The 27,209-nt window shown below is 39.8% G+C and overlaps 1 protein-coding gene across 1 annotated transcript in view; it reads left to right on the forward strand.

The window, feature by feature from the left end:
- cntn4 (contactin 4) overlaps nt 1-27,209 on the forward strand; it is a 152,640-nt gene that overhangs the window by 65,540 nt on the left and 59,891 nt on the right. The window contains exon 5 of the mRNA XM_035153379.2: nt 11,169-11,264. Within this exon, the coding sequence (XP_035009270.1) occupies nt 11,169-11,264 (96 nt within the window). The remainder of the gene's footprint in view (nt 1-11,168; nt 11,265-27,209) is intronic.

Raw genomic sequence — 27,209 nt, forward strand, 5'->3', positions numbered from 1 at the left:
ACAGAGCTTTTTTGTTCTCATCTTTTATTACTGTTTTTTACAATTGTTTCTTTTATCTTACCGTTGTTTTTTTTTGGGATTGTTGTTCATTTAATACCCAAGCTTATTGTTTTGGTTTTACTCTTTCGATTCAGTCTCGTCGCTCTCATCTGAGTCATTTCAAGTGAAAAAGCCCTGATAACCCCTGGACTAGCCATACATGTATGTTGAGCATGGGTGTATTTTTAGGGGTTGTTGGAGAACAAAGCAGTTACATTGGGTTACATTCTACAGGTGACCAGAAACAGAGACCTGTAGCTCCATGTATGCAGAACCTTTGGACTCTAGTAGGACAGCCCTATTGAATATGATTCCATAATATGTCAGATGTGTATATAGTGTTCATCTTGTTTTGGAATTCTGTCCTTGAGTGGCCCAAAACTAGAAATGAAAAAAGTGAAAGACAGCTTCAACCCTGCACAGCAGTTTCTTATGTAGTACACTACAAATAAGTGTAGTGGATTGCAAACACTACATTTTGACAAAACCACTCAAGGTCTACTTACAAGCTATTCAGTGCTCAAAAAATATTGTACATTGTAGCACTAATAACAGATAAAGTGAGGTTCGAGTAGCACTTGAACACCTTAAACAACCTTAAACCAGTGACATTCAACGTGTCAAAGCAGCCGCCCCTGGTGTCTGTCTGAATCAGTAATAACTGCAGAGCTCAAGCACGAATTAGAATCGTTCAACAGTTGTTGTCAATAGTTTATTACATGTACATGCAAAGGTCGAGTCGTGAGAACATAGCATTTTTCTTTGTAGTATTGTGCAAAATCTTAGCGAGTGCAAACCCAAAGTCCAAGACATTTTTAAGGTGGTAGTTTTTTGTAAATTACCAAACAAGTCTGTGCTGTTGGTAATTGTTTTGACTCATCTTGAAGGAACTAGGCAACATCTGATAAAGAAATCCTGATAGTGAGTCAGTGGGAGCAGGAGTTTCCAGGTTGTAGCCCATTGAACATGCTGTGCATTCTAATTTAGTCATTCAGTGATTGGTGTGAAGGATTTCTCCCTTTTCTTTAATTAAATCCACAATGGTGGCGTCTTCATTTCGTTCCTAGTGAGTAATCTTTCCAAAACCCATTATTGGTGTGGCTGAAGTCACATTGAATTTTTCACAGCACAGTAAGGGTGAAGTTGTGTCTGTGCTCAGTATCCTGAACTTGTACCCATTCTATATTCTGTAGTCAAGAGCAGACACATAGGACAATAAAACAAAGTTCTTCTGCAAAATTCTGTCTTTGGGGCGAACAATCATTAGTGAACATACTCCACAATGCCCTCAAGGTTATTCTTTGAGATTGGCAGTACTCCAAATGCTTCAGCATCCCTCTCCGTGTCACAAACTTTTGATGGATGATGCTACTCCTCTCAGGGGTTGTGGCTGTCTACCTCCTGAGGCAAGGATAACTGATGGGCAGTGGGCGCTCCCACTCAATACTTGCTGCCCTTGATTAGTATGTCTATTGATTCTGTATCAGTGATTATGTAAAAGATGTACACCCATAATTCATACTGATGAAAAGGCCGTACATTCAATATGGGAATCACCGCGTGGGCCTCTTTTATGGGTGGCACCGATCAGGGCTGTGCTTTGAATGCGATGCGGAGCTTATTCAGCATTGAAGTTTACATGACGCCGCTGCACGACTAGAGATGTCACGAAGGTCCAAGTAAAAAGAAAAAGATTTTGAAAAAAGAGCTTGCCTTGAAACACTCCCTGCATTGTGTGGGAGTTTGTATTCAGCTGCTGATGCGGTGTCAAATCAGTGTTAGACAAGCTAATATTTTGCCAAGCATATCAGGGTGAAAATTCCCGATGTCACCAGAGTAGGCCTAAAAGCCTTGAGGGGGCACATGAACACCTCATTTAAATGCAAATAATCCTCCAGACTCCTCTCATCTGTTGTGATAATGTGGAGTGAGCATATTGACTTAGTTAATGAGGTGTAAATAGCTAATGGGTGTACTCTGGCTTTTACTTTTTATCTGCGGTACACTATCAAGCTATCACTCTTGAGAACCTGCTATAAGGTGGCATAACATTCCCAGGATTTACTGTTTACCGCTCTCTGAGAACCATCCAGGCCGAAAGATAAATGGTGGCTGTGTCTGAGACTAGGGGAAATGGGAGAACAGAGATAATACAGATGCTGTTAAAAAGAAGTGTCAGCATCATCTGTGATGCCAGTTTAAGCTGAACGGTATTTTATGCCTTGTTTATTTACAGTATTTGAACACTTTAATCTAGTCACTGATTTAATTTACATCCCTAAAAAAGACAAGATGTGACTACAGTTTGTTGTTAGAGGGGATGATGTTCATGGTTCAGCTCTGCTTCCTATAAATGACTTATTGACTTAACTTGGTAAAGTTAACGATTGTATTTAGAGTCAAGTCATGAAAATGTTTATACAGACTGTATTTGCAAAACATTCACAGACTGTATATTTTTATAGAGATGTTCTGATACAGATACTAGCATCGGAAATTCCTCAGATATTGCGGAAAATTTCGCATTGGACATCTGCAAGTATGCTTATCTACAGATCAGATACCACATCTTTAATGTATATTAGTTTCACCCGGATAAAACTGCAATTTTCTTTCACCGGAAATCACTTCTTCACTGCTGCTCCAAAACAGCAGTTGTGCTTTACTGCCTCTGACAAGTGCTGTATTTTGAATGGCAAAGCAGTGATTTGTGGCAGTGTAGCGTCCGACAGAGCTATAGCTAAAAAGTCAGTAATTTGGCAATATTTCACCCTGGAAAGTCCCATAAGTAAAACGTCACAGTTCTGTGGCATTCATTAAAGGGTTTCACCTGATCCAGGCCACATAACAATTACATCAATCATCACAGCGTTAGTAGCATAAAGCTGAAAGTACATGCACTGGGTTTGAATCGGTGCTTGTTATTGGCCAATATTCAAAGTCCTGTTGTCAGTATGGGGAGGAGAAAAAATGGTATACGAACATTTCTTACTTCTAATTTTCCACAACATAGCAGCTCACACCAATAAAGCATGTCTGTTTTTATGATCACATGTAGGCGCTCAAGGTGAGGTAAAGCTTGTCGTCTTACCTCAATACTGACAAAGTCATCAATAGGCACAACCAACAATGAGTTTACATTATTCACACTGAACCAAAGCCACAATCCTCCGCCAACTTGAACTAAAGGGCTTTTGTTGGGAGTCCGGATGTGCAGCCTGTGTTTGAGGACTAAGTCCTGCACGATGTTCACCAACCATCCACACTGACCACCCTGAAAGCAGCACGTAAATAGTCTTGTGGGACCCTGGAGGAGTTGTTATTACTGAGGAAATAACCCTGGTGATGTCACAAGGGTTATTTCTGGGCCAAACTCTGCACACTTGCTCGTTTGCTTCCTTTCTTTATCTTCACATGAACATATTTAATATTTCCCCATTGTTTTTATGTGTGTAACTGAACTCTTTGTTGTCAAAACCAGCTGGTCTCCAACGGCCCCTCGAGGAAGGAATGACGTGTATTAAATGGATTTCAGCTGAATAGTGAATACTGCTATTTACACCTCATTAACTCCTGCTGCTTGGTGCATGTAGAGAAAGAGAAGCAAGAATTACAGTCAGTTGCTGCTTTATTAGGTGCACCGGCTCTAATTCAGTCTAATACAAGTCCTGCAACAAATCATTTATCTATTAAGTAATGAGGTAAAGTTTTTGAAATTGTCAAGAAGTGAGGACTTAACTTGCCAGTCTGTGGTTTGTGTTCATTCCTACTGAGAAGTTTTCTAACATTTGGTCCACCTTGTATACTTGAGGGTTAGAGTCAGAGATGCTTAACAAATCCATTTCAATCAGGAGAGACCTCGATTCAACATTTTAACAATATTTAATGGCATGCGCACAGAGAAAGTAATGTGATTTTCACACTTTTTTTTGATTGTCCATTGAACCCACCATATGTGTGTTTGCAGCATAGAATAGAGATGAAAGTATATACAAATGTAAACAAGCATGGGTCAGCTGCATCAGTCAATTAGTTAAAGTTATAAAAGATACCTGAACTTAGCTTCATTAAAAAAAATTGAAATTCAATTCAGTGTAATTAAAACCACACGAAATGCTCTCATTGAAAGAAAACATTTCAATATCATTTACTGTATTTACTATAACAACAAACTTGAGCTGTGACACCCATATTACCCCCCCCTCCACCTGAAGACAAGGAGCATCCTTGAGGAGTCGCAGCTTGTGATAAATTTCACGGTGATGGTCGGACAGGCTCGTTGAAGTATGATGAAGTTACGCTGGTTTTAGAGAAGCTCGTACGTCTGGGATGTGATCATCAGCCTCATCTAGATCATTTCACTGTGTAACACCAGCCCAGGTTTTGTAATAAGTGACGCTAATGTGTCTAGATGGGACATCGCTTTCACGCGTTCTGAGGCCATTAATCATTGTTAGCTGCTTCCCCTTTTGAAAATGACTCCGAAGATTATGTGTAATTCAATGCAGAAAACATTAGCATGTTTTACTTTTTAATGAATATCTTTTAAAGCAGTTACGTGTACTGCTGTTCCTTTGTGTGACTGCTTTAAAAGAGATGTTGTTTGAAGTGTCCCTCGCAGGCAAACTGTGTGCGGTTTCTTTTGAACTCAAAGTGAATATCTGCACAGCTGTGTGTGCTCAGAAAAGCATGCCTTTGGTGGCCTCCAAGTCCCCACTGCATCTGAAGGCATTGGCTGTACCATATTGTAAATGATGCTTTTCTCTGCTCTCCTTGTGCCCTTTTCACAACAATGCTTCTTTTGCTCTTTTTTTGGGGGGGATGTTCAGCGTAGATAGATGGGGAGCGATATGGTGTGTGTGTGTGTGTGTGTGTGTGTGTGTGTGTGTGTGTGTGTGTGTGTGTGTGTGTGTGTGTGTGTGTGTGTGTGTGTGTGTGTGTGTGTGTGTGTGTGTGTGTGTGTGTGTGTGTGTGGGGGTGGCCGATTTTACCACTATTGCAGCATGCTTTCAGCACGAGCGAGGCCACGTCTGTGGATGTGGACAAGGGCAATCAGTGGTTTTAGTGCAGTAGACATCACCACTTCACAAATCACAACAGCTTTGATCTCAGCCCAAAATAGTGTCAAAAAGACTTTTTGGGAATAAATTCACTACCTTAGATGTCTCTCGTGCGTGTCCACTTTGTTCTAGGCTCGTATTTTGGGGAGGCTTGGGTGCTTTTATCTAACCTTCTATCGTGCCTTCAGATGAAAGTAAGTGGCGGGGCTACAAAAAAAAAAAAAGCTTCTATCGCCATTTTGGAGTGGCCGCATTATTTCAACAAGTCTCAAAATAATGTTTTTTTTTCCATCAATTCAAGATCCTTGATTTTGAAAACACTGTTTTCCTATTTGTTGTGTTTTGTGTATCTCCAAGAGTGGTTGAGGGACTAACCAAAATAAGTCCTCTAACCAAAAAGAAAATCTGAAGAAAAAGCAGAGTAGATATTTCAGCAACGAGTCTGAAATCAGGGATCTCTGATGTCTCGCCAGTCCGAGATAAAGCCCACTGACAACAGGGAAGTCAATTAGCCTCGCTGTAACATTAATCACCTTTGACTGACAGTTAAGAGATAACCAGACAGCCAGCCTTCCCCTTTAAAAGACACTGAAAAGTAGCAATTTGTAAAATATGACAAGCTGTAAAAAAATAAATCACCTACAGTAATTTAAGCCCAGGGACCAGATTGAATTCCCCACACATCATAAAGCTACGGGAAAGCATCTTAAATCCACATCTATAGACGCCTTTGCTCTGTCTCTCGGTTCTAAGCACTTTTAACGACTTGGTCACCACCCCTCCATGTCGAGCCACGATTTCACAGCCCACAAGATATAATTGGGAGGGACAGTGATTTGCAGGGTAAAAATTAGTTTAGACAGCAAATTTGTCATCGCGTCTATGGACCGCACTCAGATGCTCAATTATTCTGGTGTGTATAGACAGCGGGTTCGGTGTTGTTTTTCCAATGAGGAACTCAGGCAAACAAGAACATATATCAAATGAGCAGGTTTGAATTTTATGAGTAGTTTCTTCTTGTACCACTTGATGATGTGGAAATAATTCACATTTTAGATGCCAGACGTAAGAAGCAGATCTACTAGTGCACTGGAATAAAAGTTCATGATGCGACTGCCCTGATTTGCATTGGTTAGAATATTAGGGATGAGTCTGGCCTGCATTGTTTCTAACATCTTTGCTTTGGTAAAACCCAATTTATTTATGTTTAAACATCGCTAGAGGCCATGTGCCTGTATTATTACAGAATGTGTCTGATAATTTTGATTGACACTTTCTTTCAAAACTGTTCTCAAGCACTTTCTCTCATCTCTGCTGTTGCTGTCACTAGCCAATTCTCATCAAGACTCCCAGAGGAGGAGGCACACATTCCACCGAATTGATACAAATCTCCAAGAGACATTGACAATTAACAAAAAGCAGGGAATCTGCCAATATGACGTGCTTTATAATTTTAAGTGTAGAAACAGCAGCACAGTTTTGTGCTCACTGCTGAGTTAGCCCAACTCCAGAAAGGGGTGTCTGCTGGTAGTATTTACAACACATTGCACTATGCGTCATTAATAATCCTGAGCATTCTTCAATTGTTTTACCGTTAAATCTGTAAGCAAGACAGGGAACAGGGAGGAAGGAGTGGTGTAAGGCTGAGAAGGTGCTAAAGCTGAGGGGAAGTGCAGATTCAGCTCATTATTCTCTGTAGGTTCATCAATACAATTGTGCGCTTGAACATTTTTCCTTTTTTCACAAAAAAAAAACAAAAAACGGGGCTTCTATAATCAAATAATGATCGATTTTGTATGGAAAAGCTGGTTGACGAATGAAAATATAAAATGTAATTCATTGACCTTTGAAATTTGGTGGGGTTGAAGTAAAAACTAGCATACAATAGAAATCTGTGTCAAATACAGTTACCTCAACTCTGTATTAAAGTTGGTCACAGTAATTGAATAAATTATTATCTCCGCCAAGGAGGTTATGTTTTCACCTGTGTGTGTATTTGTATGTTTATGAGCAAGATTACACACAAAAACAAAACTGAAGAGATTACCACAGAAATGTTGTGTAAAGGTGTAGAATGTGTCACGGAAGAACCCATTCAATCTTGCTGTGATCACGGACAGTGGGCTGATCAAGGATTTTATTTTCACTTTCTTTATTATTGAGAGATGGGGCTATTTCTTTTTCTCATATTGTTACTAATTACCTAGGAAAAATTATTCAATCCTAATTTCAAAAAATCTGTCAAATTGTGTGCGTGATTTGGTGCAGTTTGATTATATTTAGGTCACTATTGGGCCTTGGCAGAGGTATGTGCTCTACTGAGTACATTTCTTTTTTACCTGTTACTTTTCACCACTGCTCAATGCTACAGCCCAGTTATCCAAATATGTCAGTCTGCTCAGGTTAGGAAACTCAAATGCTTCTCAAACTGTGGAGCTGACCCCACCTGGGGGGTATGGAGGCATTGCAGGGGAGCGTGCATGACCAGGGCAAAGAAATGGTGTGTGAGAAGCTGAGTAAATCTGCTGCACACTGGAAAGAATGAACCAACAAGAATGCTTTCATATTCTCAGTGCTGTCAAGATTCAGGTTTCAGACAGAGAGATGGAAGTGGACAGATCTTTTAACAGGTAAGAAAAGAAAAGGAAAGCAGTCGACGCTTATCAGGCTAACACATCAGTTACAGAAGTCAATAAAATGTAATAAAGCCGTTCAAAATCATTGTCCAGTTTATTGCGAGAAATACAATTTTTTTTACAATTAAGGCTACATTTTTACCCATAAATTTCACAGTTCTTGTGGTTGACTGACAGATAAACTTTCAAAACTTGGTCAAGTTGGTGCGGAGGACACCACAACACCAAACCACTCTCCCAGCATAGGCAGTGTCTCTCTCATGCCATCTTTCAGTTTATCTCATAGAGGTGGGAGTCCTTCGCTGTCACACAAACACAAACAATCCTCCGTGAAACCCACTGCGGCGCGGGGTCTCGGTTTCTGCCGCAGCAGGTGGGCAGCAACTGGAGCACAAACACTGCCACGTACGATCAGCTCCTGGGGGCTCGCACTCGCACTGACACGGCCAGTCGTGCCGCCATCCGGCCCGAGCAGAGGTCATGTGAGGCAAGGTCGACAAATTGATGGTCTTTCTTGAAATGCAGCACTCTATGAAAACATTTTGATATCAATTAATTCCAGGCAATTCCATCGTGGTTTATGTTTTAAAGGTGACACACACACCTCTCCATATGGCTTAAACAAGACACTTAGTGGACTCATCCATCTGACCCATATCTGGCATTAATCTTAAGAAAGGTATCAGGTACGGCTTCCTTAATAGAGCTTAAGAGTCTTAAATAGCTGTTAGTCTGACTGTGCTTGTGGGTTCAAAAGAGATTTATTTTTAAAGAAATAATTAAAGGCTGCTTCTTAATTGACTTGTCCTGCAGCCAATACGACATACATTAACTGACCTTATAGTCCTCTTCATAAATCAGTGAGCCCAGTAATTTTACATTTAGATCACTTGGAGCTGAACTAATCAGTAATCTCATTCCAAAGTGGATCGGTTGCTGTTTTGCAGCGAGCAGGTCTGCAAAGGGAGCACTCGTGTCCTCGCCGCCGCTCACACTGACTCCAGAGTGTAAACTTGCATGTTATAGAGCGAGGTTAATTCAGGTTAATTAATCCACTTAATCAGTCGTCTTCATATGTTAATTTTGTTTGGACAGTTATTTAGTTTGAAACATAATTATTGCAAAAATTAAATAAATAAGACTAGACAATTGAAAACAACTGATAGTGTCTGTGTATTTTAAACTTTTCAATTTAAGAAATGCTTCTGTATAGTGTAGTGACTGATTCGTGTTTTCTTTTGCAGTGCATTGTATTTTAAAACAGCCTAACAAGCCATTTTCAAAATGAAGTAGCTCCAATTGGAAAATATTTATCCCCTCCCACCCACTGACTCAGTGATGAGTGCAGACGTGGAGCCACCATGTGATGTATGAATTACATTTACACAGCTCCAACAGGATATACACCATTAGTGTAGGCAATCATTGGAAGTGGTTATGACCTGCTATTGTTTCCATCAACTGTCAGATGAAAATTAGCTCACTTTAGTACTTTGTTGTCAAAACAATACCAGCAATAGTTTTGTAATGTTCAGTGGTGGTAGGCGTGATGAATGAAAGGTAACCTGATTACCACCGAAGCTATTAAAATCCCTCATGTGTGACCCGCCACTGCAACCCTCTCTGCTTTGCAGCGGGGCTGCACATTGCTGCTCTGCACATATCAGTGGATGTGTGTCACTATTGTTTTCTCTTCTTTTTTTTATTCTAACATTTATTTCATGCAGGACTTCCATTAATAATTTGCAACATATACTTACTACAGCAGGATACAGGGTACAGTTATACTCTTGACTAAAGTGTGCAATTATTTAGCAGGTTTATATCTATATTGTATGTCGTAGGAGGCCACACACACACACACACACACACACACACACACACACACACACACACACACACACACACACACACACACACACACACACGTTCAGCCAAGCTGTTGGTAAAGCCATCAGAGTATTCAAACAATGAGAAGCAATCAGCCAGCAGGCATTACAGGGATGTAACACAAATTTGACAAACAACACACACTGATGTATCCTGAGTCATAAATATCACATTTTGACCATGTTTTCTTTGTTGTTTTTTCTCAGTAAAAAAATTGACACCCACTTATATTTGAAGAATTAGCAACACCACAGATCTCCTATTAATCATAGAACAGTAGTAAATAGAAATGTGCAACAATCCTGGTTAAATTTTGCTTTTTAATTTGGATGGAAACTAGACTTTATTGTCCAAAATTCCACAGAATGTTGTTTTTTTAATTCAGTCTCCTGTGGACATTTGAATCATAAAATATGATGTTTGTCTCATTTGGCATATTGAGGCTTTCTCAAGGCTCATCAGCTTCAGTGTTTTTTATTGTTTTCCATAAGAAAAGGTTTTTAAATGAGATCTTTTAAAACAGATTTTCACCCAGATGTTATAACCCCGCAAATGCAGTGTTGAAGTAGTCACGATCCACTGCAGTTTACAGCAAGTAGGGTAATGCTGATGCTCCATAAATAATTTGAATGATCAAGAATATAAAGGGAAAAGTGGCAAGGAACACAAATTGTCATTCTTCTCAAAAAGTGATCTTACTAGAATTCTTTTGATTGTCCTCTACAATATTCATATAAATACATTAGCATTGGTGCTCATTATAAATCCAACGTTCCACTGCTAACTTTATATATTGTGTAAAGTTATATACTATGATTTGGATATGTAATTTTACCAAAAAATATACTTAAAAATTGCAAATATACATATGTCATCTAGGTTATCCCACATACTGACACCTTTGGTGTGGTGGTTCTTTTCCATAAAATCTTTATACATGTGCCAGTACAGTGAAGCGCATGTCCCCACCAGGGCCCTCTAATTTATTCTATCTGATACCTGTTGTACCATCACAATGAGCCGTGGAAATCCACAATATACACAGACACACACAGGGGCTGATTTGGCCTGAAGCAAAGCCAAAGGCTGTTTACCACCAAAAAACTGTTCCGAACACTTGTAAAGACACAGAAGATAATGATGTTGGGGTATTTGTATTTAATTGATTAGGGAGGTGCAGTGGTTCAGTGGTTTGCTCTGCTGTCTCACACACTATGTTGGTTTGAACCTTGGCCCATGGAGTTTAAAGTGCTGCAATTTGTCAGGGTTAAGCCTCAGTACAAAGAACTATAGGCCGGGAACTTTCTGCTAAAGTGTGAGTGTGAGCTCTATAATAAACTGGCGACCTGTTGTGTTTGCTCGCCTGCTGTGAGCAGCTTTAGGCTCCATAGGCTGTGACCTTGAATAGAAGTAAGACTAAAAAAAAAAACAACGATGTAGGAAAAACATGGGACAACACAGTCATTTGTTCATGACAGCATTTTTGTATCAGCCTCGGACCTGTGGAGATATTTTGCTGACTGCTCTTTTTCTTTGTTTTCAGACTTGGAAGACTTCAAGACCCACAGAAGGAGCTCTGTATCGGTGCGTGAAGGTCAAGGAGTGGTTCTGCTGTGTGGCCCTCCACCGCACTCCGGAGGTAAAACACTGCACTCTCGTTTTTGTGTATTTTTTATCGACTGTTCATCTCTGTTGGCAAGCAAGCAAACAGATGTCTGTTTTAAACTGCTAATTAGGAGCTGGCTGAGTGAGAAACAAAATGGGAATGAGATCGTAATGTTTGACATGTTTTCAGATGGGTGGATGCATTCTGAGGCTCTCAGTGTTTGGTCGGGCCTGTGCTGTTTAAGATCCAGCTGTTTCAGTCGCACCTTTGATTTGGTAGTCAAACCCTTACATCTGTTGCTATGGGGGACCGAGAGATTTCCAAGTGAGTTTTGCTCAGCTCAGGCTCGATGAGTCGTGGTCAGGCCATGAGAAGTGCGACAGCCTCGCTGTCAGAAGCCTCCAGCTGAGGCTGCTTTGATTTCTGCCTTAATTTGCTGCCTGATTTCAATGTCAGCTGAGTTTTAACTGTTGTGCAGCCGCTATTCATCACTGTTGTTTCTCAAGCTGAGGGCAAACAGCACCCTGGATTAATTATATACGTTGTAAAATAAGACTTTTTCCTTCCGCTGTGTGACATATTTCACAGTGAAATGTGGGCAGGGTGTAGTTACAAGAAGCATTTAAATCAAATCTGGAGCAGGAGAGCTGACTTAGCCATAACCTCCCACACCAGCACTGTAATATCAGGAGTGCGAGGGAGAAGAGATGAAATCAGACTTCAACCTAGCTCTTAATCCTAGCAACGGTTTTCCCCACTGACAATTAAAAAAGGCATATTTTTAGACCGCTCTGCTAGCTGTTTGTACCAAAAAGCTAAAGGTCAATGGTGTGTTATTTTTTGTGATTAGTTATTTGCACCAAATCATGCAGATGAGTTCAAGATGAGTCATCAACAGATCTTCACTCAGTGTTTCCCACAGAATGAATTCAACCTATGGTGTAAGGTGGGGTGCACGAGCAAGTTTGACTGTTTGAACGGTAAAAACGTTATGGACAACAGCCCAAACGAGTATGTGACGAATAACACTACAAACAGCACTGCATACAGCTGTACAATGCAGCAACGGAGCGAAACAAGTTAGAGATCTCTCTCTGTTATAATGAGAAGTGTAAGAAATTTTTTTAAGAAACTGTGCCGTGACAAATTAGAATAAGCCAGAAAGAAACAGTCCTTATTTAATTTATGTTTCCTTATTTAATTAAGGAAACACACTTTAGGAAAAAGCAACATTTTGATACAGGAACTAATTTAACACAGAAACCAAAGTTTTAAAACAGTAAGTTGTGGTTTTACAGCTTGCATTGGGCAGAGCCAGGTAGCCACACTGGCAATTTCCTCTTTCTTCCAGTCTTTGTGCCTGTAAGGTAACAGTTTCCTGCCGTAGCTCTATATTTAACATACAGACGTGAGTATGCTATCAACATTCTTGTCAAACTCTCGGCAAGAAAGGAAATATGTGTAAATAAGTGTCAAGCTATTATTTCAGATCGCTGCAAAGGTTGCTGTGCAAATTGGGAGCCTATTTCCTCTTCAGCTGCTACACACTCCAGTGATATTTGAGGAACATGTGGCACGGAATGGATGTGCCAAATGGCTTGTATGAATATCTGCATTAAAACTTACGGCAACCTTCTTCATATTTTGGGTCTAATTGCAGCAGATGTGTCCTTTCATTGCTCCGACTCTTCTCTTACTGGGAACACGACAGCTGCTTGGATTACATCCCCCCCGACTGACATCCACCTAACAGATATCACTGATTCATGCACTGGTCTGCTGTGGTTAAAAATGACGCTAGTCTGGAATTGATTGTAATTGTTTGGAGCTTGTATCCTTTTGGGGGGTTTATCTGGTGAAAGCTTGGCAAGCTCAGTTGCAATCTGGAGTTTGAGATTTATTTGCAAATAGTTCAGCTGGCGTGCCGGCATTTGATTGCTCTCCGTACAGTTGCTTCGCCGACTCTTTTTATATCTGCCAATTTGTGCTGAAGTAATCCAATTAAGGTTTGGTTTTTAAGACCAACGGGGAAATAATTCCAACATGTCAGGCTTCTTCAGGCACATGAAAAGCCCCCTCAAGACACTTGTCTCCCCACTAATATACAGAGCCAATACAAGCTGTCAATTAGAAGTCCGTTTTACTGAGTTATGTCTCTCAGGTGAAATAGAGGCCACTATCACTTGTCACTTGGTGGTTGTTGTGCGGTCCTTTTTGCATTAAGCAGATGCAGTAAACTCAGCGTTAATGTGTCTTCAGTTTGCACTGGCTCGACCGGCCTAGAAACCCCTGACATACCGTGTTTAAGATTTTGCTTCGAAATGTGTTAAACATACATATTTGCTTTCATGTTTTAGCCCTTTAATGAGAAACATGTACCTGCATCTTTCAGCACACTCCATAATGTATATTATCCCAATAAAAAGCATTTTATGTTTAGAGCCCCTTCTTAAACAGTGAGAAAAGGATAGAAAAAAGGGACAATATAGGAACAGCCATGAAAACAATAACAAGATAAGTCAGGTAGAACAAATTTACACACAAGTAAAAAAAAGCTACACACAAAAACACAACAGAAAGATGGGTGGATGGATGGATCCACACATTACACAGCAAAGAAAAAAAGAGAATTCACTAAGAGAGAAATATGTACATATTAAAAACAATCTTAAAAACAAAAGTATAAATATAAATATTCCTAATATAATATATTAGATAAAAAAAGACACAGACATCACATATTTCACACAACACATAAATCCTTGTGCTGTTAAAAACTGTTAAAATTACACTCATAAACTGTAAATATACGTCAAACATTCATGAAAGAATTCTAATAAAATATGTATCATACGAAGAGTTTAAAAAGATTCGGAGGATGTTGCCTGTCTGATCTCAAAAGTTTGACTTTTCCACAGTGCGTGGGCCCAGTCACCCTTCGTCACTTGCCGTGATCTGGGAATAACCAGCAGAGCTCCATCTACAGACTGAACTGAACGTCCAGACACATAGAGCGTTAATAATTCTTTATGTAGTTTAGAGTCATTTATTGCCAAAAAAGTGATAAGTATATAATTAAACTCAATACAGTGTGTAGCAAGCAACCAGTGTATATTGGTACACGCAGGAGTAATGCGTCCATATCACTGCTGTTCATCAGTCCATAACAATACATCCAGCTTCACTTACATATCAGCATTACATCATTCATTCATTCAGAATAAAATACTAAACAACAGACAGATTCAACAGGCTTCCCCACACCTCCAAGCCAGGCTCTTGGCACTAAACACACACACACACACACACAGCTATGCTGTTGGTAAGGCCATCAGAGTATTCAAACTGGCAACAATGAGAGGCAATCAGTCAGCAGGCAAAGAGCTAAGTGTTTTGTTTAGTTTTTTGTGCCAGCACCAGTTTTCCAGGTTGACCTGATGTGGTGCTTTTGTTACATTTTAAAATGGCCCTTCACTCTGCCCGTGGCAGGAAATAGTGCCGGTAATCTGGCAACATAGATTTCAGGCTGAAACCGAGGTGATTGCCTTTTAGGAAGGAGGATGAGGTATCGGATGACCAGAAAGCTCTGTCATCAATCAGCCCACTGCAGTTTCATTTTTTATTTTTAAGTCATTTAAATTTTACTTATCTGGAAAGGAAACAAGTAGGATCAATTATATTTAATTAAAATATGTCTTATTAAACTAAATTACACTTGGTAATTGTAAACTCTGTGAAAGTAGTCAATATTTGACTGCTTGTGGTTGTCAGGCTATGGCCTGTCACTAGGTATTAGTGGAAAGTCATTGCACAGTACATGCTTGTCTGTAATTTCTCAAATCCTTTATTGTATCCATCTCATATATTTTAGATGATAATTACAATTTTGAAGAGCTTGCTGCAGATCATTCTTTTTTAAATGCTTTTTTATTTTTGTCGCTGCCAAATTTTGCTCCATAAAGGATAAGACTGGCAATATTCTTTATTTGTTGTTCATCCCCCAAATATTATTAAACACAGAACCTGATATGTCGTATTCCACTGAGCCACAGAGCTTGATTGTTGTCCAAATATATCAAAGATCCATCAGTGAGCCCCATTGTTGCACTGGACAACATATTCCATGAGCACACACTGTGTTCTGAGCCAATCCCACACATTCTGTCCTGCTGCTGAATTACTCTATTAAGCACCAAATGTGGATTAATCTGCTGCTGAAAATAGTCCCTAATAAATGCCCCATTTACTCGTGTTTGAATGAAGTTCAGTTGAAGCTACACTGGCCCACTGTTTTACGTCATTACTTACCCCTCTTTTTTAAATAAAACCATAAATGCATGACCTCTTTTTTTTTTAAGAATCTTGTCTTCTGGAAGTACGAGTGGGCTTGGGTGCCCCAGTTCAGTTTTCTCGTGATTTTTCAAGCGAACCCCTCTTTTAACTATAAATTGTTAATACCGTATATTTTGGCTGAGGATTTTACTAATATATACAATTTAGTCACTGATTTCACTACTTTGCCATATATTAAAATAATAAAAAAGGATTTTCTAATTGATGCTGGTCTTTATATAGTACAGAAACTAAATGATCTTTGTAGTAAAATAAATTGACCACAGCCGTGTGGTTTACAAAATTGTCAGCAGCAACGTATTAATTAATTTTACTCCTGAACATGCACTGAACCCTGCCACACCATATGATGGGTATTCTCAGGTTGTACAGCAGATGTGAGCTCTCTACCAGCAGCACACTAACACACGCTCATACTTCCATATTCCCTTGAAACGTCTCTCCCTCTATCACCATCCCCACCCATTTTCTCATGCTCTTTCTTCTGTCCAACACGTCTTTCTGCATGGACGAGCTCATGCTTGCATACAGGGGGCAGGGACAGCTGCCTGCCATGCATAATGTGTCCTCTGAGAGCCCCCTCTGGCAGGTGGAAGCCCACCAGCACCTTGTGCATGCAGTACGGGAAGGTCTACAAACATATGGCACTGAATAGGGATGTGTCGGGCTTTTCCTTGAATGTGCCACCCACATGCAGAATTTGATTAAAATGCAATGAGGTCCTTGTGAGAGGGGGAAGGTGGTTATGTTGGCCTGACAGTCATTATTGTCTTGTTATTGGCTGTCAGGCTGCTGATGCCACACTGAGATACATCCCCTCTATGCCAAAAGGAATGTCATGAAATAGGGACTGCGCATGACAGAACATATGAAAGATGTCTAAGTCCAAGCAGGCAACGGTGCAATATAAGCACTGAATATGTATCCTCATCCTTTTTCATGTTTTCTTTTCTCACATGCAGTTAGTGGCTTTGAGGCAGGGTCACTGTGCTTCTCTATACCTGCTCAAAGCTGCCTGATGCAACATGAACCTGTCCAATAGTTTCTCTGTTCAGAAGCTGGGAAACTGGCTGTGGAATATGACCTTGTAATGGCCATCATCCATATCAGGACATTGTCAGTGACGCAAACAAACCTCGTAACGCAAACTTTCCAATTTGTTTTGATCAATTGTACATTTCCAGGGCAGTTGAGTCCATCCCTAAGAATAACAAAATATGTATTTCATGAATATACATTTGGTTTTGTTATCAGCATCACCTCTCATCCCCTTTTATGGCCTCCTGGTGATTTTTATATTTCCTCACAGCCTGAGCACAGTTTCTCATATCAGGGTGTTGTATTTGGCCATTTTCCTTTTTGGTTATCTTGTTTCCATCAAATTACGTGGAAAAAACTTTATCTCCTAACAGATTTGCAATAAAATAATAACACAACTTAGATGGATGACTGAGGTGCTTCCTGAATTATTGTGCCTAATAGAAAAAAAATCTTCACTGAGGTGTTCATAATGACATGAGAAGTGAAATTCATCAGACTAATGTATAACTAATGTATAATGTATAGCTACCACATGAACAAACCATGCATACCTTGCAGCTGACTGCTCTGCCATGCTGCCCATCCTGCTGCGTTTTATAAATGTAAACATATTAATTTTCATCCAAACATCTAAAAACATCCATTCATTTCTGTGCAGTATCAAAAATCATCAGCAACTATAGCACTCTCTGCTCTTATTGCTTGAAAATGCAGTTAAATGCATATTGATTTAAAATGTCCCTATCGCTTTATTTGATCAAAATGATGTAACCTACTGATGAATGCAGACCACATATTTACTTTAATGGATTGCACAGTTCAAGAAAATTTTAAGAGCCTGATTATTGAAACCAACGGCTAAATAGTTGAAAAAATAAACATTTGGTGATGGTGTAATATGCACCATACAGGCAAGGGTAACACATAACAAAAAAACAGCATGGTGGTGCTCTAGTTTCACATTGGTGAAATCGTGGTATTATTGTCCTGATTTGAGTGTGTTATGAATATGGCACCTAGTCTCCCTCATAGCCTTGAGATCCTTCGATGTTATGGGTATTAATATTATAGGAAAAACTTTATACTCACAGTTGAGTTGCTAGAACACTGCAGAGTTATTTAAAAAAAAATTTAAACAGATAAACGTGGCAAAAGTTTTGATGTATAAATACATCTGATTACAGTGAGATAATGTGCTATTTATTTTTACTAAGATGTGTTAAAGTCTCAGTAGAGATATTATAGAAAATATTATACGTGGACAGAAAAGGAAAAAAGCAAATCAACAGTATTCTTTTATTCAGTTCTTGTCATTTGTGTTTCCTCAACTGCATAATGTCTTTATTTTTCATGCATTTCTGCTGAATTATTTTATAGCTGTCTAATTGTATATTCAACTGTGTAGAACTCTGTTGGACAGATGAACAGCATTCTTCCGAGTGATGAGGGATGTGGTATGTAATGTAACTCGTTGCTCCAAAATATCTGTGTATGATTATAAATATGTATTAGCATGCATTTAATATGTTTCATCTCTCTTATTTAAGGCCTAGTTTATTTTAGTAGCACTGCTGTAAACAGTGGATTGACTCATGGTGACTAAGTAGGTCCCTGCAAATCTTTCACATGTCGAGGTCGGATTGGGTGAATTCTGACAGGCAGATTTGTGTTACACAGTCGAGTCACCATCAGTGGTGATTACTGAGGGAGCCGGGCAGTTTAGAACAAGACAAGCTGTGATAGCTTTTAGTCGTTGGCTGGAGCTAAAATAGGGAAAAGGATGCAGGCCAGATGCTGAACTGATAAATCATCTGGAGGAAGCTGTCTCTGGATGAATACGTTTTGTAGCTAGTCGTTGTAGGGGGGACATGCATTAGGAATCCTGCCTGTCTGCAGAGGATGGTAAAAACCTTATGGATGTTTTAGTAGTCATTTGTCCCGGTGCTGCCAATAGTCAGTGTATTTGTGTGAGAGCAAGTGAGAGAGAGCAAGCGACCTTCAAATAAAAGTGCTGTACACAGCTCTACAATAAAGCAACAGAGAAACACATTGAGCGAAAGATCCTTTATGTTGTGTGAAAGCATTTATTATCCTGGTAAAACTCAGTGGAACAACTATAATATCTATAGTGTACTTACAGTAGCCTATATATAATGCATAACAAGTCATAGGTCAACAAGTCATAACCAATAAAACTTATCATCATATTTGTGTAAAATCGTATAACACTACTTAACCATTGTCAGGCAATACGGTTCTTTGTCTTCTGAGGTTGTTGGTTTGTTTTCCGTCACGTGTGTTTATGATTAAAACATGAATTACGAAATTGTGTTGATAAGGCATCAAAGATAAATTTCCTGATTTAACTGTGTGAACTTGTTCTCCCATTAGTTCCCAATCTGAAGTTAGCAAGCCAGCCAACAATTGAGTCTAATGTAATGATGAAAAAGCAGTGAGCTCACCGGCTACAGTACTTTGCTTTGTACAATTGCTACTAGTGCCGATTTTACCCATAGAGCCAAATATAATAGTTAATAATAATAATTTGTGAAGGCTGGCAAATGAATTTACTTGTGCCACTTCATAGCATGACACCAGCCCTTTATTCTTTGTCCCTTTAATCTGTCACCTCTCTGAAATTTGAATCTGTGAAATGCTCAGAATGATCATTTGAACATGTCATATTAAAGAGTAATAGGAGTTATGCAAATCATTTTGTAGAGGCCATAGATGTGGTATTCACAACTCTGTAAGTAGGCTATAAGGTAATTTTCTGATAACTCCCATTAATTTTCCTCATTTTTTAAAAGGCATCGGAACACATTGTGGAAATTCATGAAAGAAAGAAAGACGGAAAGAAGGAAAGAAAGAACTTAATCATTACTTTTACAAAAGGGAACAAGGATATTCCCTTTTGGATATTCAAGTAACCACTTGAATATCCAGCAAAATATGACTTTCAATGTCAAAGAATAAAGAAGTCATAGAGTTCCCTTTGAAGGCACCATAAGCATCACATTCTGTCTAATCTCTCCATGCTATGATTAAGAACATGTTTATTCCAGTGGTATTTGCAGATGATACTGTACATGACTCATATTTAGTCGTTTCTCAGGGATTATTCTGCTCTTAATCTGATTAGCAGACGACACATTTCACAATCTCCATGAGTAATCTCCTTTCATAATCCCCTTTTCAGTCATTCCCCCCACCCCTTCATCAGTCTGATGACTTCAGCTCCCTGGTATAATATCACATGTCACTGTCACAAAATCCATACAAGCTCACAGAGCCTTTTCTCCAAACCCTTCCAGATTTGACTTAATGTAGTGGTTACCTTTCGCTGAAGACAAACTTCAGTGACGAGCAGCCAACAACATGACAGCAGCATGAAATGAGATATGCTGTACTTGCTGAGAGTGACACTCCGACTTGATTGGAGTTTCTAATCACGTATGAAAGGTCACAGAGGAGTCTGAGTGTAGCGCGCGCACGTTTCCCAGAAGACATTTGTGAATGACATGCTTCCTAAATCTCCTTTTAAGCTCCTTAAACCTTGCAGTACACACAGCTGTTGTTATAGTTGCCTTTGAAGTGTGTGCAGGACTGTTTGTGGGGTATGAAGGACAAAAAAAGGAGGTCGTGATCAAAGAGTGTGGAGCGTACTGTAGGTTCACGTGTACAGTTTGCATGCTAATCTGATTCTATGTAGAGAACTTAAATCAAACTTTCCTGCATCCTTTTCTTTGTAGTTACTGGTGTGTAAGCTCCTCCATCCTCTCTGCTGGGCGACAGTCACACGTCATGTCCTTAGGCTCCCTGGTGTTGCCACATAAACACAAATCCCTCGGTGCCCGCTGGGATTTCATCCTAGGAGAAATGCGCTGTCACCTGCTGTGCAAGGGGAAAATAACAATTGTTGAAAACATGACAGCTCCGTCCACAGCACCTGGCTTGCTTAGCAGAGCACTGGACTGCAGTTTGAAGTTGAATCCATAATACCAGATTGCTGGGTAACTTTAACACCTATATTACTGCATCTGATGGTGCAGAGAGTTCAGCTCAATTTGTGGGAGTCTGCTGTCAGACAGCTCACACTGTGAGATCTATGCTGAACAAACCAGGTTTATTTGAATTGCTTGATTTTCTTGTTTGTGTCAAAAACACCAAAGAAGTTGTTTGAATTGCTTCGTCTGTAAAATGTCAGATATTTGTATAAAATTGCCAATCTTTGTTTTGTCTTTGTTTTACTAGCAGTCCAAAATCCAGTGATACTGATTTTACAAAGATATTTAAACAGCAAATCCTCACATTTGAATTTGCTGGAATTTTCAATTAATCACAGCATAAAAAAATGACAAAATGTCAAAATACAATAGAAGTTAGCAGCTAGCACCCAAATATCAGCAGTTAACATCAAAATAAAAAACAAAATGGCCTTAAAGGAGAACCCCACCTGTCTGAAGTCTGTTTCAGGTCTTAGGGAACTGCTGCATATGTAATTTAAAAGATGTATAAAGCCTTTTTGTGGTTCTAGATGGAGCTTTCTGTAAATTCTGTAAAATCCACCTAATAACATCACTTGAGTTTGGCATTGGTTGGGTTGAAGACAACAAGTTTGAAAATGAAAAGTGTGGAGTTAGGAAGCAGTGAGCTCAGCACCCTGCTCCTCATCTCTGCTTGAGGCTAACAGCTCAAGGCTACATTAGTCCCTACTAGCATAACACACCCAAATCTCTGACTTGCATTGTCGTTGCATTGTGGAAACTGCAGGCACCAGGTTTTTATGAAGAATATGTGGGATAAAGAAAACAGGATCTCTGGTTTTGCTGTTGGAGTGCAATGTTGAATCGGTGTAGTGCTCCTTTAAAAATTGGAGCTGTTTATCATGGCTCTTGTTCGTATTGTATATTTTGTTACTAAGGTGGTTATTGACTTGACCTTCAGCATCCATGTGGCTGTACCACAGTAACCAGGAGTCTCGTGTGTACAGGACCTCTGAGGATTGATGTTGTCCCACATATCCCAGTGCGCTCAGCTTTACCTGTTGAAAGAATGATGCAAGCCAGAGCCAGAGCTGAAGCTATATCAGATAATGTTTTGCAGTCTCGTACTTCTCCTTCAGGGAACAGAAGTAATAGCCGTTACCTTTTGGACTTCTCATTGGCATGAGTGCTGTTGTGATCCAGACTCACTGTGCACTTTATTAGAGACACTGTGGCATTAGAGGGATAGTTCACAGAAAAATGAAATCACTCATTATCTACTCACCACTATGCCGATGGAGGGGTGGGTGAAGTGTTGGAGTCCACAAAACACTTTGGGAGTTTCAGGGGTAAACAGTGTTGCAGCCAAATCCAATACAATTGAAGTAACTGGGGACCACGTCTTCGTCTTTCGTTTGAACTATCCCTTTAATTCCACAACAAGTTGGAATCATTCATCTTAGAGTCAGCTCCGTGTCAACATAACCGCATCACAGAATTTCTGTAGATTTGTAAACTGCACATTCATGCTGCCAAAATCCTGTTTCGCCACATTTCAAAGGTCATTGTTACACTCATGAAAGCAGTTTGAGAAGTCTTACTTTTTGACATGGAGCACTATCCTGCAAGGAGGAAGCCATTATACGATTGTAAACTGTAGCTTCAAAGGGATGAACATGATCAGCAACAACATACTCAGAGAGACTGTGACATTCAAACCGTGATTGATTGGTGTTAATTGGCCAGTAAGTGTGTCAAGAAAATGTTCCCCACTCCATGACACCACCTCCTGTTGACACAAGGCAGGTTGGGTCCATGGATTCAAGCTGTCGAGATTCATCAGACCACGTTGCCTTTTCCCAGTCCCCTTCCAGTGTTGGTGAGTCTTTAGCCTCAGATGTCTGTTCTAGCCCGAGAGACGTGGAACCGGATGTTCTGTTCTGCTGTTGTTGTCCATCCACTCATAGGCTCAAGATGCTTTTCTGCCCACTACAGTTGTGAAGAGATGCATTTGGTTTATTGCACCAGAAACATTCAAACCACCGTGTCTGGCACTAACACTCATGCCACAGTTGGGCTGATGAGTTACGTTTTTCTTTTAGCATTTCTGATGTTTGATGCGAACATGTGGCTGATTTTATAATAGCATGAATTAGCAGGTGTATGCTCAGCGAGTTAGATTTAAATCAAATTACAGTTGGTACCATGTTGGAGGATCAGGGGCCAGAGGATTAATGCACCAGTGGTAGATTATAATTCACTTAAACGTGTATCTTTTCTGCTAATTTCACAGTCACTTATCCATTTTTACATATGTGCAGTGATGGTTAATTTAATGCACTGAAAAGACTCCCACACATGATTTAGATTTGATCATATGTTGTCATTTTAAAACCCTCTCATATCAGCTCAGTTGTTACGTTTGCTCAAGATTCAAAAAAGGGAATTTGGAGAGGTTTTTTTAATTTTATTTTATACCTGTGTTGATAACACGGGTATCATGATGTACACAAATGAATGCTTCATTCACAACACACTGTATCACCTCCCACTCTTACTGACACAAATCACTGATTACAGAGACAGTACCGGGATGACAAAGCCCCAGAAACTTAAGACATAGGAGATATGTCAGAATAAGAAAGTTATCTCTGTACTGTGTGGATCAAAAACACGGGGAATGGGAAAATCATACCTTTTATACACAGAGACAATCATCTGCAACATTTTAATAGTTTGGCAGTGAGCTTCATTGTTTATTCATTCACGCAGAAAAAGCAAAACTTGCTGTTTTGTTTTTTGTTTTTCTTTAAAAGAAATTGATAAAAATTGTTTTTTACTCTCACTTTCCATCCACTGGACACCGTAAGTGCAAATACGACCTCAACATATTAAGCTGCACAACAACATGTTTCAAATCAATGATTATAGTCTTCAGGACAAAGTGAGGCCACACATTTGTTGTTCAATTTACTTTTTGCAGTTCCAGGTCTCTATAATTATGTATTTATTTATTCTCTATAGACTAAAGTGTAATTTCTTATTTGATTTTGGTTCATATTGTAGTGGTAGTAACGATGTGCATCACTGAGGTTAATGTGGTACACAAAAGATACATAACAGATACATGTGAAGCAACTGCTTATGAGATAACATACAATTCACCACTGCTGCACTGCTAATGCAACATTTCATTTAGCGTGACACAATGCAATTTATTTCAATGCGGTACTGATAATTTGATTTTAAACTTGGTTCTTTAAATCCTAAATTGAATAATTTAGTTTTTTTTACTTCACAGATTTGTTTCTCTGGGGTTGCAGATCAGTAAGAGTCTCATATATTTATCTTTGACTTCTTAAAACACCCTTTCACAAACAGAGCTTTTCACAAGTTCTTTGTCGGGCCAAAAATAAAGACTGACAAAAGAAAAAGTTGCACTTGTATGACTCATACATTTATCAGTTAAACAAGTTAAGGATGCTCAGGATTAACAGCAAAGCATAGTGCAGTGTTCCGTAACTAGTGCAAGCTGATGGATGTGATTTTAAACTTTGAGCAGGTCAGCCACCTCAGCAGTGAGTACAAAGCAGTGCGGCTGTTTCTATGCTTTATGGAAGCACCTTGACTCTTTCTATTGTCCTCAGTCAGGGCATTGAACATCACATCGCTCTCCGTGAATACCACAGCTTGCCAAACAAGAACACCTTGACATATGGTCAGACTATTTAAAAGAAGAGTTCACTTATTAGGGTTGAAATGAATAGTCTGAACAAAACTGGTCAAAAGAATTTGCTGAAATAAAAGTAACTGAATAGAATTATATTAATAAACATGAAATGATGTAGTTGGATAATTTTTCAAATTTTTTGGTTGCAATAAGGTAAAAAGAAAGTAACAACTTTTTTTGTTTGTTCAGTTTTAATAGAATTTGAAAATTCAGGTAAAATGTAATGCGGTGGGTGTTGTGAAACTTGCCTGCGTCAAAGTCAGACATTTTCATATTCTACACATATATAACAAAAAATGAACACATCACATTGGATAACTAATATTACATTATTTGCAGCGTGAGCACCCACCAGTGAACTTACTGACCTACAGCACTGATGTCCTCCAATGTGCCTCTGTGCCGTCAGAGAGCTGTGAAGGGACAGAGAGAAGAGTCTGAGTGCAGATCCGGCATGACACACCCTGCCAGGCCAGATCCCAGCACAGAGGCAGAGCGGGGGTGCTGCCTCCCCGCTGCATCCACATACTCACTCGCCAGCTGACAGGCCAGTGTTATGAGCATGCCAGAAATATATGGTAATTACAATCTGTAGAGTCCAAGGAGGGGGGACGGATTAACACAACCTGGTTACAACTTGCGTCGTGTTTTTGAAACCAAGCTGCCTCCGAAATGTTGTTTTCTCCCACATGTGCTCTGCAGTTCACCCCCTGTCTCTTATTGTGGATCGGAGGCAGCGAGAGGAGCTGTCAGTTTGTGTCTTTCTCAGAGCCAACGGCATTAATGGGCTGCCACTGTGACCCAGCCGCACTCTCTGCACTACACGATTACTGTGTTTAGCTGTGGACCTAATGCTGCTGACCTCTGTCTTCTAATGGGGAGAGACCTTCAAGGGGCACTCAAGACTGAAATGGCTTCTGTGCATCCCTGCTCTGTTGACCCTGTTTGTGCTCCCACCCGGGGCTTTAAAAGCATGGGGCATGTGCGTCCTGTCCTCTCCTGTAAGTTAAACAGTAGAACAGAGGATTCCTGCAGCCTGGAGCAGATTCGGGAGTGCAGCAGTCAATAACACAATGTGGGCTGACAGTAGTTTATCTGAGGAGGGGCTTTCTGAGCTCCTCTCTCTGTCTGTTTGTTTCTGTGCGAGGACACAGCCTTTCAAAGACGCTCCCCTAAATCGGTGAGCGTGTAGATTCTAATAGGACCAAATTGTGAGTGTCTGGCCATGTTGTTGGGCTGCATGAGAGAAAGTAGTTCACATTGTACCACATCAGAGTGCTTTATCCTGTTTGACACCGCTGAATCCTGCAATCAGAGAATTATTGGGCCCTGGAAAGGGCTACTGTGCTCCGTTTTGTTGTAAATTTGTGCATTTTGCAGCATTCTCACATCCTACTGCTTTATAATTGGGTGATTAAAAATGCATATTGTTGTCACAGTGTGCTCTTACATGTATTATTAATATCAAGAGATGAAGCAGCGGATGCTGATAATATATTATGATGCCAGACCACCCCAGTAAAACTGCAGACTTCTGTTTGTATTGACAGATGGCAGCTTTGTTTGCTGGCAGAAAAAAATTAAAATGTGTTGTTGTTAATCCTTGTCATAAATGTTGTCTGCGTCTAAATGAATATGTATTGCTTCAAGCAGTGGGGGCAGACGGCCCTAGGGACAGTGTCAGTGGCTGGTTTTGCTGTGAGGCTGCAGCAGCAGGAGGAGAAGCAGGCCAGGGCTTGTGTTGTTGCAGAAATTAATCACATTACACAGAAAAAAGAAAAGAATACACATGGCTGCTTTGTCCACTGCTGGCTGACGTCAGTGACTGTAGACACATGAGGGCTGCACGTGGACGCAGTTGAAGTCGTTTTTTTTTGCTCCACTCAACAATGACTTTGTTGAGGTGGCGTCTGCTGCATTTTGTTTACCAACAGCACCTCTAATCAGCTGTAAGCTGACTATGCAGTGCTCATCTTTTCGTTGTTGACCTGGATGATGCCGTGTTAGCTGAGTCAGAGTGGCAGCGTTCACCTTGCATACATCCTCTAATTGAAGTCCTGAAGCCATCAGGTTGATTTATTTTACTGAGCATATGAGGTGAATACATGAAACAGGTTGTGTGCATAGTGACTTTAAAGGTCTATTCCTTCAGTTTTAAACATTATGGTCAGTTTACACATCATAGGGAGCACAACTCAGCTTGTGTAATCACTTGTAAAATGTTATCTGTGGCTCTAGGAGAACTTGTTATCGCAGACTACATATTTCAAACAGCATTTACCAGACAGAAGATGCCATCGAGTTGCATTATGGAAAGAACAGGATCTTGCACTTGTCTGACAAGATATTTTGGCCTTTCCTACATCTGTTTTGACCATTCTGTTCTCCCCCCCCCCCTTCCTTACACAAGCCCCTGAGGAATACCAAACTGCCTTTAAAATTCTTAAAGAAAAGTACAAGCACTCACCCCCTCAGCTCTTTTGGTGTGTATTGATTCGATTTACGCAGCAGCAAAAACACATACACTGGAGGTTTTCAGCACTATTGAGTCTTAATGTTGACTGACTATAGAGTGTGCTGGATACTTATATACTTAGTTACTTTAGACCTCTGCGTTTAACGCTGACATTCAGCTTTTGATATTTTCTGACTTTTTATGGACCAATTTTTTCATGAGTTTGACTTTATTTCTAAACTGCAAATTAACAAAAAGAGAAGCAAGTGCCTGTACATTGCAAATCTTTTTGGGGTAATCACTACAGTTATTATTACAGTTCAAAGTTGGAATAAAACATATTTTCACTATTTATCCACAAATAAACTAATCTAAATTTATCAGTATGTATTAACATACTAACGAAGCTGAAC

The sequence above is a fragment of the Hippoglossus stenolepis genome, chromosome 3 (assembly GCF_022539355.2).
Source record: "Hippoglossus stenolepis isolate QCI-W04-F060 chromosome 3, HSTE1.2, whole genome shotgun sequence".
In the NCBI taxonomy this organism is placed as follows: Eukaryota; Metazoa; Chordata; class Actinopteri; order Pleuronectiformes; family Pleuronectidae; genus Hippoglossus; species Hippoglossus stenolepis.